At 51.6% G+C, this 15,396-nt stretch overlaps 4 protein-coding genes across 4 annotated transcripts; 2 read left to right on the top strand and 2 right to left on the bottom strand.

Annotated features, from left to right (window-relative positions):
- The first annotated feature begins 388 nt into the window (after positions 1 to 388).
- Positions 389 to 2,230, top strand: EDD37DRAFT_636106 (uncharacterized protein). The gene is made up of 2 exons (XM_062816960.1): positions 389 to 530; positions 577 to 2,230. The coding sequence occupies exon 2, from the start codon at positions 679 to 681 to the stop codon at positions 1,954 to 1,956; it is 1,278 nt and encodes a 425-aa protein (XP_062667641.1). The 5' UTR covers positions 389 to 530; positions 577 to 678; the 3' UTR covers positions 1,957 to 2,230.
- Positions 2,231 to 2,462: 232 nt separating this feature from the next.
- EDD37DRAFT_636105 (apyrase) lies at positions 2,463 to 4,816 on the top strand. The gene has a single exon (XM_062816959.1). It carries the CDS (start codon positions 2,616 to 2,618, stop codon positions 4,671 to 4,673), a length of 2,058 nt encoding a protein of 685 aa, XP_062667640.1. The 5' UTR covers positions 2,463 to 2,615; the 3' UTR covers positions 4,674 to 4,816.
- EDD37DRAFT_636104 (uncharacterized protein) lies at positions 4,788 to 10,888 on the bottom strand. Its single transcript, XM_062816958.1, has one exon. The coding sequence runs from the start codon at positions 10,654 to 10,656 to the stop codon at positions 5,089 to 5,091; it is 5,568 nt and encodes a 1,855-aa protein (XP_062667639.1). The 5' UTR covers positions 10,657 to 10,888; the 3' UTR covers positions 4,788 to 5,088.
- A 74-nt stretch (positions 10,889 to 10,962) lies between these two features.
- Positions 10,963 to 15,029, bottom strand: EDD37DRAFT_636103 (uncharacterized protein). The gene has a single exon (XM_062816957.1). The coding sequence runs from the start codon at positions 14,713 to 14,715 to the stop codon at positions 11,242 to 11,244; it is 3,474 nt and encodes a 1,157-aa protein (XP_062667638.1). The 5' UTR covers positions 14,716 to 15,029; the 3' UTR covers positions 10,963 to 11,241.
- Positions 15,030 to 15,396: the final 367 nt, after the last annotated feature.

The raw sequence follows: 15,396 nt of genomic DNA, 5'->3' as shown, positions 1-15,396 counted from the left end.
TGATTGTATACTGAACCATACAAGCTACGGAAGCAGGCTGAAGAATAGAAACTCCGGAAGTTGAACACCCAACGCTGTGCTTTCATGTCAACAACAACAACGGCGCGATACAATGCACAGCCCTATCGGAGATGCTGATCATGGTCTTCGGAAGTGTCTTTGTCGTTCTAGAGCAACGCAAATATGCACACTTCCGCCTTGAGGTGTGCAAATTTCAACAACCATTCGTGGTGGACGTCGATTGTATACGTTCGGACTTTGTTGTGCGCTCAATGCTAACAATAGCTAACTCTCGATCCCATAGTGGCCTTGAACCAGACGATCTCGTGAGTTTGCATGAAGCACTACTGTGTGATCTATGTAATGATTAACACAGCAATCCATACAGTTAGACTTGTGATGAACTATGAGCTGCATCAATGTATCATTAACGCAGTGTCGAACCGAAGAAGGATACCGCATGATCGTCAAGAAAAGTCTGTACTCGCATCAGGTGGGTATGTATCGCAGCGCATATAAGGATGGCAAGTGTGAGTGATTCCTTCCAGAGCTCGATTCTTCTTTTACAATTTCAAGTCTTTCTTCCAGTCGTTCGCTTTTCAAGTGCCAGTTGCTTTCTACTCCCAGCCTCAGTGCTAGCTACTTTCTACTTTCACACAAGGTGCTTCTGCTTCCAAGATGCATTCAATGTGGCTATCAATTCTTTGCTTTGTCGGTCTTATTGGTGGCGCTCTCAGCCAAGATGAATGCCGCGGGCTCGGAGGATATGGGCCAGCTATCGACTTCTGCCGTAACAGCTTTCCATTCCCGACATTTACCTTGGTGATCAGCATAGAAGGGGCCAATCAACGAAGAGACTTTGCACCACACCATACTCTGATGCGCAGGGCAACTGGGGAGGCTGATGCTGCGGTCACTGCGGATGCGGCACTCTCTGCCCAAGCTGAAACGCTCGCTTCCATCCAACAGGCGACTGAGGCTGAGCAAATACGCTTCTGTGGCTGCATCAGGCCTGTAGTCACCGTCACTGTGACTTCGACTGTGTTCGTTACTCCTTCCACCACTGCGACGACGACAACCACGACAACTACTACAACAAGCACTACTACCACCACCACAACCACGTCCACAACTACGCCCACACCCACAACCACGACAACTACAACAACTACGACCACCACCACAACCGCAACAGGTACTGAGGTCGCCGCTGGCCAAACTATGGCCGTCATAGCCAATATGGGTAACACCAAGCGTGATACATACTACCTTGGCATTAACGGCAACGGCATCGCTGTGTTGGGTAGTCAGGCTGATTCTGCTACGTTCGTTACTGGAGCAGACGGTACTATCCTCTATGGCGCTGAGTACCTCGGCTCCAACCCTGGTTCTAACTCCGACGCTGCGTTCCTTGAGGTCTTTACTACCGTGCCAACTAACCACGTCTGGTTGAGGGACTCATCTGGTGCGCTTACCCTTACTGACCGCCAATTCTGTGTCCTATCCTCCATGGAGGTCGAGACAATTGACACCGCTGGCGACAACTGTGGTGGTACCATTGTAACCTTTATAGCCGTGTCTGCCACTGCCACTACCACCACCACGAGCACTACCTCTACTACTACCAGCACAACCACAACTACACCCACAACCACGACAACTACAACAACTACGACCACACCAACCACTACAACAACTACGACCACACCAACCACCACCACGACCACGACGACAACCACCACCACGACGCCCACAACCACGACTACGACTACGGAGCTACTCGCAACTACGACCACTACAACAACACCCACCACCACAACAACGACAACCACGCCCAGCACGACAACTACATCGACGACGACGACCTCTACGACGTCAACGACTACAACCACGACGACGACTACTACCACATCTACAACCACTACGACCACAACTTCTGCCACAAATACTACCTGAGCAACGACAACAACACCCCGTGGCACGTGGTCCTTTGGTGGTTACGATATCAGAGGCTTTCTGACTACAAGTGATGTCCAGCCTATCAATCTTTACCTATCATTCAACTGATACTGGCAAATGAAGTTGAGCGGAAAAGATGACCTCAACGTCCTCTTGACAAAATATTGCGCTGCTGAGATCAGCATCATAATGAATACCCGATAGATCTCATTATCATGATTATAATATAGGTATCAAGCTAGGAAATAAAGAAAAAAAAGTTTGAAAATCGTGGTAATGGCTTGATCAAGCATTGAATTGCTTCAGTCAACCTAAAGCTAGAGTGTCTCTGCTCTTCTCCGTGTTCGTTTGGCCAGCCTTGCCCTGCCTTGCCGTCTATCAATCTTCGGCCTCGTCGTTCAGCGCTAGTGACCAAAGGGGCTTTATCTACGTCACGTGGCGATATGGGACAACGTAACATCTCGCAGTCCTCCAAAGTCCATCTTCCTCATTCTTTCCCATTGCACTCCTGGCTCTTTGTCACTCGTTACCCACTGCTCAAATCCCTCTTAATCACCAAATAATCACTCAATACCTTCCATTCCATTTTCTGGGCTGGTCCCGACGCAAGTGCAACATTACCTTTACCTCTCGAGCATGCGATAAACCAACCGGCAATGGGCAAGAAGTCCGACAAGCGATACGGAGTAGTGCTGGACGCAGGTTCGTCCGGCACGCGTGTTTATATATACAGGTGGCTCGACAACTCGATCTCCCGACTTGACGCCTCATCTTTACACGCCCTCCCCGAATTAGAAACAAAGGACAAATGGACCAAGAAAGTCCACCCGGGAGTATCGACATTTGGCGTAACACCCGAATCAGTCGGTCCAGAACATCTCAAACCTCTTCTTGAACACGCCCTGGATCACATACCCAAAGATGCGGTCCCAGACACGCCCATTTTCCTGCTCGCGACAGCGGGTATGCGCCTGCTGCCTGAACAACAGCAACAGACGCTTCTCCGCAGCATTTGCTCCTACATACGCTCCGAGACGCACTTCTCCCTTCCAGACTGCGACGCCCACATCCAGGTGATTTCCGGCGAGACCGAAGGACTATATGGCTGGATCGCAGCAAACTACCTGCTAGGAGGATTCAACTCTCCTACAGAACACAATCATGGTAAAGGACACCACACATACGGCTTCCTCGACATGGGCGGCGCATCTGCACAAATCGCTTTTGCTCCCAACGCAACAGAAGCAGAGAAACACGCAAATGACCTGACACTCCTGCGCCTCAGGACAATCGACGGCCTGCCACAAGAATACAAAGTCTTCGTGACAACATGGCTTGGTTTCGGCGCCAACGAAGCGCGCCGTCGGTACGTCGCCGACCTCGAAGAATCATACGACCTTGATAATACCCTCGAAATCCCCGACCCCTGTATTCCCAAAGGAATCAAAATCTCACCAGCCGGCGAGATCCTCTCTCCCACAACATCCTCTCACCACCTTCTCGGAACAGGCAATTGGGACGAATGCATCCGCCGTACATTTCCTCTCCTTGAAAAAGACATCCCCTGCCCCGACGAGCCCTGCCTGATCCACGGCATCCACGTCCCCGCCATCGACTTCGAAGTGAATCACTTCATAGGGATAAGCGAGTACTGGCACACGACGCACGAGATTTTCGAAATGGCCCACAAAGACAAAGCCTACGACTTCACAACCTACCAGACCCGCGTCAAACAGTTCTGCGAGCAAGACTGGTCAGCCATAGAGCAGGGCATCGCCGATAAAACATGGGGCAAGAAAGTCGACGAACAGACAGCATTGGAAGTCTGTTTCAAAGCCTCCTGGCTGATCAACATGCTGCACGACGGCATCGGGATTCCCCGCGTCGGCGTCGATGCATCCACGTCGTCTTCACATAATGGCACCAAAGAAATCCTCCAAGCCGGCAAAGACAAGGGCTTCCTCGACCCCTTCCAGGCCGTCAACAAAATCAAGTCCACGGAAGTGAGTTGGACAATGGGCAAGATGGTCCTGTATGCCTCGGCAGATATCCCGCCCGCACATGAAGATGACCTACCCGTCGGATTCGGCAGTAACATCGATGGCATCCCCGCGGATTTCCAGTACCCCGGCGGTGGGCGCCATCAAAACGATCTGTCTCGGCCGCAGAGCATCACAGACCAGATCCACGATAAATTATTCCACTCAGACGCCCCGCACCGCTTACCCGGCTTTATATTCTTCTTATTGATATTGATAATCGCGGCATTTTATTTATGCGGCCGCGACAGGCGAGCACGCATATATCATTCCTTTTCGCCCTCGAATTCGAAATCGAAAACCCCCGCTCTCTCATTCTTCAGGTCTTTCCTGCGCAGTCCGCGACATGCAGTGGACCAGTATTATCGTGGTAGTGCTCGCAACGACTTCGATCTGGAAGACGGTACTCCCGCATCAACGAGACTCTATGATCCGGCAGACTTTGAGCTGGGAAACATTTCAGGAGATTCGTCCGAGGATGATTTACCCTCTTCTCGGCCTGGCTCACGGCCTGGGTCATCGAAGAAGAACATTGAGCGCATTCGTCCTGATTTGATGGATCGACATGGATTAGTCGTTCGAACCGAAAGTCGTGAGAGATTAGGGCTTGATACTACTTCTCCGAGCGGGAGGTCTAAGAGTCGGGGTGGGAGTCCGACTAGGTTCAAATCATGAAAGGTTGAACACCGACTGTGTGATTATTTTTATGTTGTGTTTGAGCGAGTCCGACAAGATTGTAGTGATACCAGATATGATGATCGAAAATCAACATTGAATATAATTGTGTAAATCAGGTACGACTCACAAGTCTTCATATGGATTTCCTTCGATACTACTGTATTCATCATGGTACATCCCTTTCCACATCCCTTGCCCTCAAGTTGCTCAAGTTGCTCAAGATGCATTCTCTTTCCATGTCAGATGCCAAATATAAACCAACCTCGCGCCACCATTGCTTACTCTGCAAAATCATAATTCAAGCTTGAGTCACTGCCAAAGCGCCAATTACTAGACCCTATCCATGAGCTCCCACTTCAACCCAGTAGATCAGGATTCGATATATTGCACCGGCGTCTTTACTGCCTGTCGATCACTTCCCACCATCCCCAACATCAACATCCACCTTCACACGCTTCTTCATCCCCGAACTAACCGGCTCAGGCAACTTGAATTCCGGTATCCCCCCTTCCGTCTCAGGCTCTCGAATCGGCCTCAACAAACTCGAACTGGTCCCACCACTTCCAGCCTTCCGATCCCGTCCCAGCGGTGGCGGCGCTGTAGGCAACGTCGCTGTAACCTCTCTGTAAAACTCCTCCAGACACTCTTTGTCACAACAAAATCTTTCCAAGCCATCCTTGATCTGCTCGGGCGTGACATACTGTGACAAGGTACTCGTCATCAGTGCCTGGCGGGCACTGCCGAAGACATCGGCTGTGAACTGTGGTGTTAAAGGCTGTAATGACGATGAAGTCCCCAACAGACTTGAACCCGGGATCAGCGGTAGAAGCGGTGTATTTGACAGAGGGCGGATCATTGGTGAGGAATATGGTCCTGTCTTGGGGGATTGGACGTTCAATCCAATAATGCCGGAAGCTTGCATGCTTGGAGTCGGTAGGGTGGTATTGATGTGCGGTGGTCGAAGCATTGAGGCTGGTCCATTGGCGGTAGTGTCTTTCTTGCTGCTGTCAAATTTCGACGAAGTGTCTTTGGTCGAGGCTAGACGCGAGTTGTACAGCCTGTTGGCAAGCAGCAAAACGTCGCCTTCGTCCGTGATCTGAGCGAGGATCACTCCCGACCGATGCACAAATTGAGTGTACCTGTAATCCATCGTGCCCCAGGAGTATTTGACCTCGACGTTTTCGGGAAATTCCGAGGCTGCTTCAAGGTCCAGCACGAAGTTGAACCTTTTCAACAGGGCTTTCTGATAGAGGTGAACATCTGAGTTAAGAGGCGCATGTGGTCCAAAGGAAGTCGCGGTGAAGTATGCGTTGCTTTGTGATTGTGGACGAGGAGGCTCAATGGCCAATTTGATGCGATATGGCGCACGGAACGGTTCGTGCTCTGGGACTTCAGCTGCCTCGGCCATAGGCACCTCAACAAGTTTCAACCCATATTTCTCAGCTTGAGTTGTCCAGCTAACAATAGCATCGTCGACAAGCTTGGATGTCACATTGAGCCATGCGAGCTCGAGGTGATAGCAGTTTTCTGGGTTGTGAAGTCTGTCGTAGTGTAAATTGATGATCTCGGGTCTGTTGGAACGCTTTCTTGTGTCAACATCTATCCGGATCATCTTGCTGAGAGTAACTGTTCTCCTCTTCTTGTCAACCAGCGACTTGGCTAGCTCAGAACTGATTTGCCCTTGGTTCGCGAGACTAGATCCTGATCGTGATCGACCGCCCATAAAATCACGTGGAGGATGCTCGCTGAGCGGAGTTGGAGGTATTGACCGGTCGGATTTGCGACTTGCAGGGAACCACGACTGTCTGGCTTCAGGTCGCTGAGCTCGCCATTCTGGTTTGATGGAGTAGAAATAGTTTCCGTCTTTGAAGTTGTGCCGACCCTGAACATGTTCGAATAGGTCATCTTTCATCAGTTCATTTCCGAGTTCCACAGCGTCCTCACGAGTGTCGATGTCTTTGAAATTGTGGACCAGCCAATTGGTCAAGTCTTCGCCCATAAAACAACTGTAGTACAGACGCAGGTGCCATCGTCTGGTTTTGATTTCGATGCCCTTCTCACTCTGCAACGCTTGTGCCAGCTTCGTTAAGCTAAAACTGTCTCTGTCGAACTGTTCTTCTTCTGACAGTAGCTGAGTAGTTTGCACTTCTCCTGCTTCCTCTGCGGCGATGAGCTTATCCAGTTCGGTGGCCACCAGCTCAGACGGATTGAGAGTCTCCAAATTGATCCTCAAGGGGTTACGATCCTTTCGTTTCATTGTGCTGAGACGGTTATGAGCCGGCCTTCGTTCGTCAGGTGGGACATAGCGAGCCTTCTGCCACATTTGCGTCAATGCTCGAATTCCCCGCAAATGAATTTCCTCTTCATTCTCTTCGACTTCCGCTGGCGCAGATCTTCGAGCACTGGCGGGCGGCTCGACTGGTATCAGCACGAAACGTGCACGCCAGAATCGCAATGCTTTGACGTCTGCGTCCGCCTGTGCTCTGGAGTTGGCAAGGTGATTGTCTGCAGCTTCCCAAGGATACTGTTCCGAGAATCCTTGAAATTGCATCGGTCGTATCGCATACGTTTCGGATAGAATGGTCCTGATGTTGGGATGATAATTTATCTGCTGAGAATATGGAGGTTGCACAGTAGGGAACTTACGGACGTATTTGGTGACACGAATACGATCTGCCTGTTCGAGAGACAGTTTCTGGATGGTGTTGCCCATGTACAAAAAGATGAATGACCCGTCAGGTCGCACCACGTCGGGCGTGAAGAATGAGGAGCTGTCGCATGTGCCAGGACCGACAGCTTCGACCAGGCCTTGCCCCACTACCAGTTGATAACCGTGGGAGAACCTCAATGCCAACATCTCTCGGAGCAGCGTGTCTCGAGATTCGGGAACTTCAAGCATGTCATTTAGATGTTCGAGGTGCACGTCGTAGGTCACAACATCGTACTCCAATTCGAGTTCCAGCCCAGAGGGGAAGTCTGATGTTGTCAACGGCACCGATGCAGGAGTGCACAACGATCGCCATTTCACGATTGAAGCCCGTGGCTTTCGTGGATACAAATGCTGCCATCTTCCGAATAGAGATTCTCGCTCCGGGTGTCGTTTCAGGGGGTTCGAAGCATTGACGTTGCGTACATAAGGAAGGTTGCTTCTTGGTACGGAGCTAGCAACTGAGGTTCCTAGCCAACTGGCAGCCTGTTCGACACTGTCATTGTCGTCTTCATCATCATTCCCAGATGATATCGACGAGCCACTCCCAGAATGTTGATCGGCCGCAAAATCCGCCCTAGAAATGCTGGGAGGACCTCTGGAATTGCGCAATGTCGAGCCTGTTCGATGCGAATCTGCAAGACCATCGTCATGCTGCTTCCTTATCGGTGTATTGATCGAGATGGGCTTCGACGGCATACCGCCTACCCGACCAGTAGCTTGGTATGCAATTTCATTATCTGGATGGCCGTTCGAAGTCCTCTCGTTCATCGCACTGGTGGTCGACACCGACCGAATACTTGCTGCTGACGTGCCGGAGGCAGGGCGTGGAGCAACTGTGCCAGGCTTGATTAAGGTCGGATATGCCTGAGCATTAGTTGTGTTCACCTCGGTGCTAGCCACGGCTCTGATTGGAGGAGCAAGACCACGCAAGGCATAGCTCAGATTTCGATTCACTTTTGGAGCAGTAGATGGGTGCTTCTTCCCAAACAATGCGTCAGACGCATCTCCCGAGTTCAGAGAGGGTAGTTGAGGGCGGAATGGCGTATTGAGAGGCTTGTTGGAGAGCACCTTAGTCAGTTTGGATCCGACTTTTGACTCTTCAACAGAGGGCTGGACCTTGTTCGGAAGCTTCGTGGCCACATATTCATTGCTTTTTTCGAGACTAGAAGATTGTTTGAGGCCTTTGGCCAGTGATTGATGGTTTGGCCGTGCGCGGAATATTGTTGAGTCATATTTCTCCATACGGTCGAATATATCCCCCAAGGCTTTGGCATGAGTAGAAAGAAGACCTTGCCCGGAGCGACCAGACTCGAGGAACGATCGACTTTTGCGTGATACCTTTGGTGAGTGGGACAAGCTCCCTGCCGCACTTGAACGTCGCGCTTGGGACTTTCTGCGGCTCAGCCGGCGTCCGATCGGATTTTGTGTTTCGTTCATAAATGGAATGCTCATGTCCGCAAGACCCAGCTCCATCAAACCCATCATCTGAATTTCGTACATTCTCACGCGTGGAACGAAAGGCAGCTTCTTCCTCTGAAGCTGGCTCTTATCTCTGGTGTCCTCTGCACCCTCTTTAGTCTCTGCAGGCTCATTCTCAGGCGACCAGTATGACAGGTCGATCCATTGGGGGATGCCAAAACACCACCCATGGAGTCCGTCACGGGTTTGTCCCGAAATATGGCTAGTGAAGTATCGAAGACTATTTGTCGTCATGGAGGAGAATGCAGGAGACAACTTTCGAGGTTGAATGGAGTCACAAAAGGATGGGCCGGACCCCGATCTCCGAGGACTAACGTTCAGACCTGTAGGTATGGAAAGGTGAACAGATTCCTCCACTGCAGTGTTTCGATACTTGAACAACGGTACTGAGTGTAGAGGCATCTTTGATAAGCACACGATGTCGATTCCAACCCCATTGTTGGTCAAATTTTGCGACGTCAGGTTCAGCAGATCTCTGTTGACCTCGAAGACGCCAGTCCCTGCTGTGATGACCACAACTGACACTCCGGTTCGAATAAGGTCACGATCAACATAGTCGTTCGCAAACTGGGTGCAAGCAATGTTGATAGCTTCCAAGATATTGCCCTTCAAGGCCGTGCTTGGTCGTCCTGCAATACGTGTTCCGTTTAACTTTGCGTCATTGATTGCCATTTCATTGTTGTTTGATGTGTGCAGTGAGATGTCTCTCAAAAAGACTCGAAAGTCCTTCTTGAGCTCATTGAGGATAGTCGTCCACTGCGCGCTGGCCATATCCGTTACAACCACACGATAGAAGTCTTGATAATCTCGTGCAGTCATATTGGGAGACCCTGTCACTGAAGCAGTTTCCATTCTTCGGTCCTTATTTCTGGCTAGATCAAACCGATCATATTCCAAACGACCAAACATGACGATGCTGACTAGATGACGGACGTCCAGCTCTGTCCAACGCTTGAACAGCTCTGGTAAAAAGCCATTGATCACTCGATTAAACATGATTTCGCCATTGCCCTCAGAGTCAAAGTCCCACATTTCGCTAGACATTTGTATGAACAGCACGTATCGTGCAGCTTCGCTGCGGAAGATAGGAACAGTGGTTCCAGCAAAATAGGCAGTGGGCACTTTGTGGTTTTGGACATGGATTGACTTCACGGTAAGCCGGATGGTCCCCAAGTAGGTGATTTTTTGACCTGTGTAGACTGTCTTGCCTGCTAATTCTTGACCCACAAGCCGCCACATGTCAGACCTGGCCATGTAGGTGTCCCTGAAGCTGAATTCGACATGTGAGGCTGTGCAATCATCGAAATAAGCAGGAAGAAGCCATACTTCGGAGCGAGGCCGGAGACCGAACGCTGCGGCGATGTTGCTTTTGATGGACACCTGCAGGTTAGCCTGCTTGGCTTTGAAGTCTGGCGAGGCGAACTTGACGATCGACAGATAACGCATGCGGGTGTCGGAAACATCGTGCTGGAGATGCTCCGGGAGCCCATTGCGTTTTGGCTCAACGGTGTCAGTATCGGGAGGTTGGAAGTCGCGTACGTCCGAGGCCTCTCTCACAGGAAGGATCTCCACCAAGCTGCCCTCGTGGATGCCAGAGCCTTCGAGACAGTCTTCATTGATCAGGATGTCTTCGGTGGAGAAGTTGTCGTCGTGTATCCAAAGAGTCGCACGGACGGGTGGACTGGCTTGTGCATTGGAGGAGCCATTACTCAGCGCCGCCGACTGAGTCCTGACAATGCCACGGACCGTAGAATGGCTGCTTGTGCGTCGAGGTCGCTTAGAGTCTTCCATACCGACGAAAAAGGTCAGAGGTTATGCTGCTTGGAGCGTGCATGCCTAGAGAAGTCCTTCCACTTCCGCTGTTCGGCAGGCGCGACTGCCCCCATTAAACCGAGAAGTCATCATCTGTCCGAATCATGCATGAGATGAACACGTCGGCTTCAAGGCCGTACCGGAAAGAGGATTCGCGTGATGTAGTGGCAAGTTAGTGCCGCAAGAAACCCTTAGCGAGGGTAGCGAAGATGTACGTAACAACGACGAGCACAGTAGTTGATGTCGAGTTCATGTTCGATATGCCAAGCCCATTTCCTAGGATACACGTGACGGGCGTATTACAACAACTATCTGGTAGAGTGCGTGAAGCTATCGAGGGTCAAGCAAGGAAGGACGATGATGATTACAATAATGTCTGGAAGGTCAGGTCCACCTGACCAAATCTTGACTGCAGTCGCCATCTCAATTTTCCCCCCTCTATACATGTTTTCATATAATAGTACATCTGTTTCAAGGGTATCTTCGCAAGCTCAAAGGACAGGACATGCATAAGCCTCTCACAATCATCAATCATCATATATACAAGTCTGGCGAAGGGCCAATTCACCAGACACTTCTCGTCTCCACGTTCAGAAGCCACTTCTTGACCCCTTCACGCAAGACATTGTCTTGCTTTATTCCTTGCTCCAATGCCTTTCCGTCAACCCTGAGGTTGCCATCCTCGTCTTTGGAACGCTGATGTTTGGCCAGATCATCGTTGACACTTTTGACGACCTCTTCCAGGGCGCCAACCACTGCTTGCCGGCAATCGAATTGAGAGTGCACCAAGCGTCGAGACCAGTCCTTACCCTTGCCAGAGCTGGAAATCTCCAGCGGCTCGGATTTCGCAGACGATGCCATGCCACTCGATACAGTCTGTGAGTGCGTCCTGTGCGGACCAGCGGGATTGTGTCTGGACGGATCGGCTTCGTTGAGCACTCGCTCTATCGCATCGGTGAGGGTGGTATCGAAGTCCATCACTGTCTCACTCACGAAGCGTTCCGACTCGTCGTCTTCTATGGCGGATGCCTTTCCATGTCGGATAGTCCCACCCTTGACTGTGGCATTGCCGGGGTTCATGGTAGGGCCGGGCATTTCAATCTCGTGCCCAGGTGTGTCTGTTTGTACCCGGCGTTGCAAGGTCAGGCGTCGGATGGTGAATGTCCTGTAGTCGGCGAGGAGCGTTGTGCAGACGTTGACCCAGGATTCGCCGTGGTGCGACTGCGGCAATGATCCACCCTGCTCTTGAGTCGGCATTTCTTCCCGTAACATACTCTGCTTGATATCTTCATAGAGTTCCTGGTACGGCTTCACGCCCTGGAGTATGAAATCTTCATGATAACGCTTCAAAAAGCCCGCCACATTTAGTGCCTTCGCTTGCATGGTATCTTTTTGGTGGGAGTGATAACTAAAAGAAGATCTAACCTCGTCGGTGCTTGTAACAGAAGGTGATTGACGACGAGGCGACGAGGGCTTCGCTTCCGTCCAACCAACAAAACCTGGTAGACTGATATCCACATCGATGACGCCATCCTTGTCATCGACTGTGAGTTCTGGTGGTCGCGCCTCTCTTGCCGCCAGGGACGACCGTCGCGCTGGGGTTGAGAAGTGAGAGGTCTTTCCTTCTACAACGACTTTGCGTAAATCGCTAGCTTCATCCACCATCCTCTCCAGTGGGCTTGGCCGACCTGCCTGTATTGGGACCGAGCGAGGAGCAAGTCCTCGCCGGTCTCTGAGGCTGCCTGTACCAGCCGAGGTTGGGGGCTTGTTAGGCGAGGGAGAAGAATCCGAGTTTCTGTTCCACAGGCCGCTGACATTGCTGATCAGCGAACCCCAGTTGATACTTGACTGACTGATTGGTTGGCTGACGCTATCTCTTCGGAGGATGCGGGCCAGATCAGCACTGGCACCGCTTTCTTCAGAGGTCAATACCGCTGCATCCGGAAAGTAACTATCAGGTTTAGACGCAAAGTAGGGTAAAGGTGTGCCGGTGCCAGGAGTGGCAGTGGAACTAGTGGCATTCGTCTTGTGTACCGAGGCCGACCCGTCAGGCGTGAATACCGCTGGGTGTTTGCTGGCATTCGATCGTAGGTCCGGCCGCGAAAAAACTGACTGGGAGTTGCTTCGGAGTGCTTTGCCAATAGCTCCCACGCTATCTCCTGATGAGACACTGGCGGATAGCCCTGTGACCTCCCGACGAGGAAATGTCATGGAGCCATGGCGGGATTTGTTGTAAACGTGCCGACGCAGCGATCCCTCGTTGACCCTACTGGAAGGTACGGGAAAGGCTGCGTCAGGCGTCAAGATCGGAGACATGTATCCAGAACCATCTCTCGCCAGAGCGGCACCACTGAGGGATCGAGGTAGAAATGAGGACAGCAGAAAGATGATCCTTCGCGTCATGGATCTACTGTCGCAAATGACAACAGTCCTGAATGCGAGGCTGCTGGTGGACGGTCGCCCCCTGTTCAACGCTTTGATCTGCTTACGGTACCAGTCCGGTGCCAGTCGTTCGAGCCATTCAGTGTGGTTGCCCAAGAAAGCGGTTAAGAGGTTGAAAAGGAAGAAGTTTTGCTGTTTGTTGCCGCAGAGTCGTACTAGGTACCGCGATTCGTCGAGCCAATGGCCACCATTATCCAGGCCAAACCCAGTAAGAACTCGTGGTATACGGAGAGCATACGCCACCCGCCACAGGGTATGTTTGACCAGGGCATGAAGATGAGCATCTCGAGTCAGCACATTGGGCGATCGGATATAGACATTGCGCTGGTTCGTTCGCTGCTCTGAGGGACCTTTTGGCGACTTCGCTGCTGAAGAGATCATTGCGAGATTTACTTCTTTCAATAGCTCGCTAACCTGAGCACGAGCAACAGCCTCGACAGGGGAGAGGCTTCGCAAGATGATATCCCAGTTTTTGACGATTATTTGAATACTCTTGTCAGTCAACTGACCGCTTGTGTCTGGCGACAGCAGGTGCTCTGGGATGGCGTTCAGGAACACCCAGGAGGAGAAAGAATCAGAACCAAAAGAGTTGGGAGTAGATGAGGCAGCAAAGGACGCTCGTGAAGATGGTCGGCCAGCAGAGGTTTTGGGCCGAGAGTCGCCTGAGCGTGGCAGGTAGAAGAGCAATCCAATGGCATACACTGGAGTTTTCTTCTCCACAAGCTTGGGCCTTTTGGGTTGAGTACCAGGAGTCTTGGGAGACTCGTGGGCAGGTGTGAGAGGGCTTATTGCATCAAACTCCCCAGCTGAAGAGCTTCTGTGCTGCCTCAAATCGTCCTTACTTTCTGGCAAGTTGACGGGGAACATCCGCGTGATCAAGACCGAGTCTCGCACCTCGACTTCAGGATCCTTGGGCGAAGCATGTTGTCGGAGGCTGTGCGCTCCTTGTGTAGACGTCTTTGCTCGTAGAAAAGGTGCGCGGATCGGAACCCCGCTGGGCGTTGCAGCCGCCGATGGTGTGCGTGACGCTGAACTGTTGGTGTCACTACGATCTCCCGGGAGCATGTGTATTTTGGTGCTTGAGCCAGACTTTGCAGCACTGCTAACACCAAACATACAGTCCAAAATGTTGCTGAGTTGATCTGTAGGCTCCGACTCCTTGTTCGAACGCGCCCACGAAGCCGACGCCCCTGATATCGTTGAACTCCTATTCCTCATGTGACCAATGACGGGATATCCATGTTCTGTTTGTGAAGAGAAGTGAGTTTTGGTAGGAGAAGTGGCATCTGTAGGCGGAGTTGCCGACCCGGGAGTCTGGCTGTCGTACAATAGCAGAGGACGATCGAGCGTGCCAAAGGCATCTTGGGCAATTATGAGTCTCAAATCTTTGGACTCGTTCAACTCAAGACCGATTCGATCGTCGAAAGGCGAGGCGCGGAGGTTTGGAGAGCCGAATGGGGTGGTAGGTGGTGAGAGGGAGCCATAACGACTTTCTGGACTGGTATCCGGCCAGAGGAGGGTGCGCGTGTGCGTCTCGTCAGTCGCGCTTTCGAGCTGGCCGCCACGTGAGACTCCCTGTATCAGTCTTCCCAGCATATCCGGATGATGTCTTCATAAACCTGCGAACTTTCCGGCACAGTCGTGTTATTCATGCCTTGGGAAGCAGTCGCTAAACGCGCAGGATTATGGCAGTCGAAGAGCGAGGAGTTGCCGGGAGGAGGTCAGTGCCCGGGACGAAAGGACTAGACGATGACGGCTCTGCCGCAGGTCGCTAGAAGCAGCGAGCATTGTACCTGGAGGGCAGTTGGAAGTAGGATGGATATAGGAAGGAAAAGAATCCCAAGGTATTCGGAATTCGCGTTCCTTTACTGACTTATGCCATAAGGATATGTCAAATGCGAATCACCCGCGATATCCAGAAGTTACGGTGAGTGAGAGATGCAGCGCCCTAAACCATTTGTAGCATTCAACGGCTAAAAACAACGTCACTTCCTCATCCCTGATCCCAGTTTCTCAGACTTGCACTTCTGCATCTTCCTCGTCTTCTCCTTCCTTGATTCGTCTCTCCCTCCTTAGACCACCCGCTGCAGCCGTTGATGGTACTCCGTTGCGGAAATGACAATTTGCTGCTTATCTGCAGGCTTTGATATCAAGCCGTGAAATAGTGCTCAAGACAGGCTTCTCTGGTCGCCAGGAGAAGAGACAGCATCACCACTGCTGGCGCTTTTGTCCTTGCTGGCCACGGCAACCGCAGAGTCCCCTCAAGCGCGAGAGGCC

Source organism: Exophiala viscosa, assembly GCF_022695815.1.
Source record: "Exophiala viscosa unplaced genomic scaffold EDD37scaffold_9, whole genome shotgun sequence".
In the NCBI taxonomy this organism is placed as follows: domain Eukaryota; kingdom Fungi; phylum Ascomycota; class Eurotiomycetes; order Chaetothyriales; family Herpotrichiellaceae; genus Exophiala; species Exophiala viscosa.
Note: the sequence above shows the minus strand (reverse complement) of the source record. Positions and strands in the feature narration are given on the sequence as shown.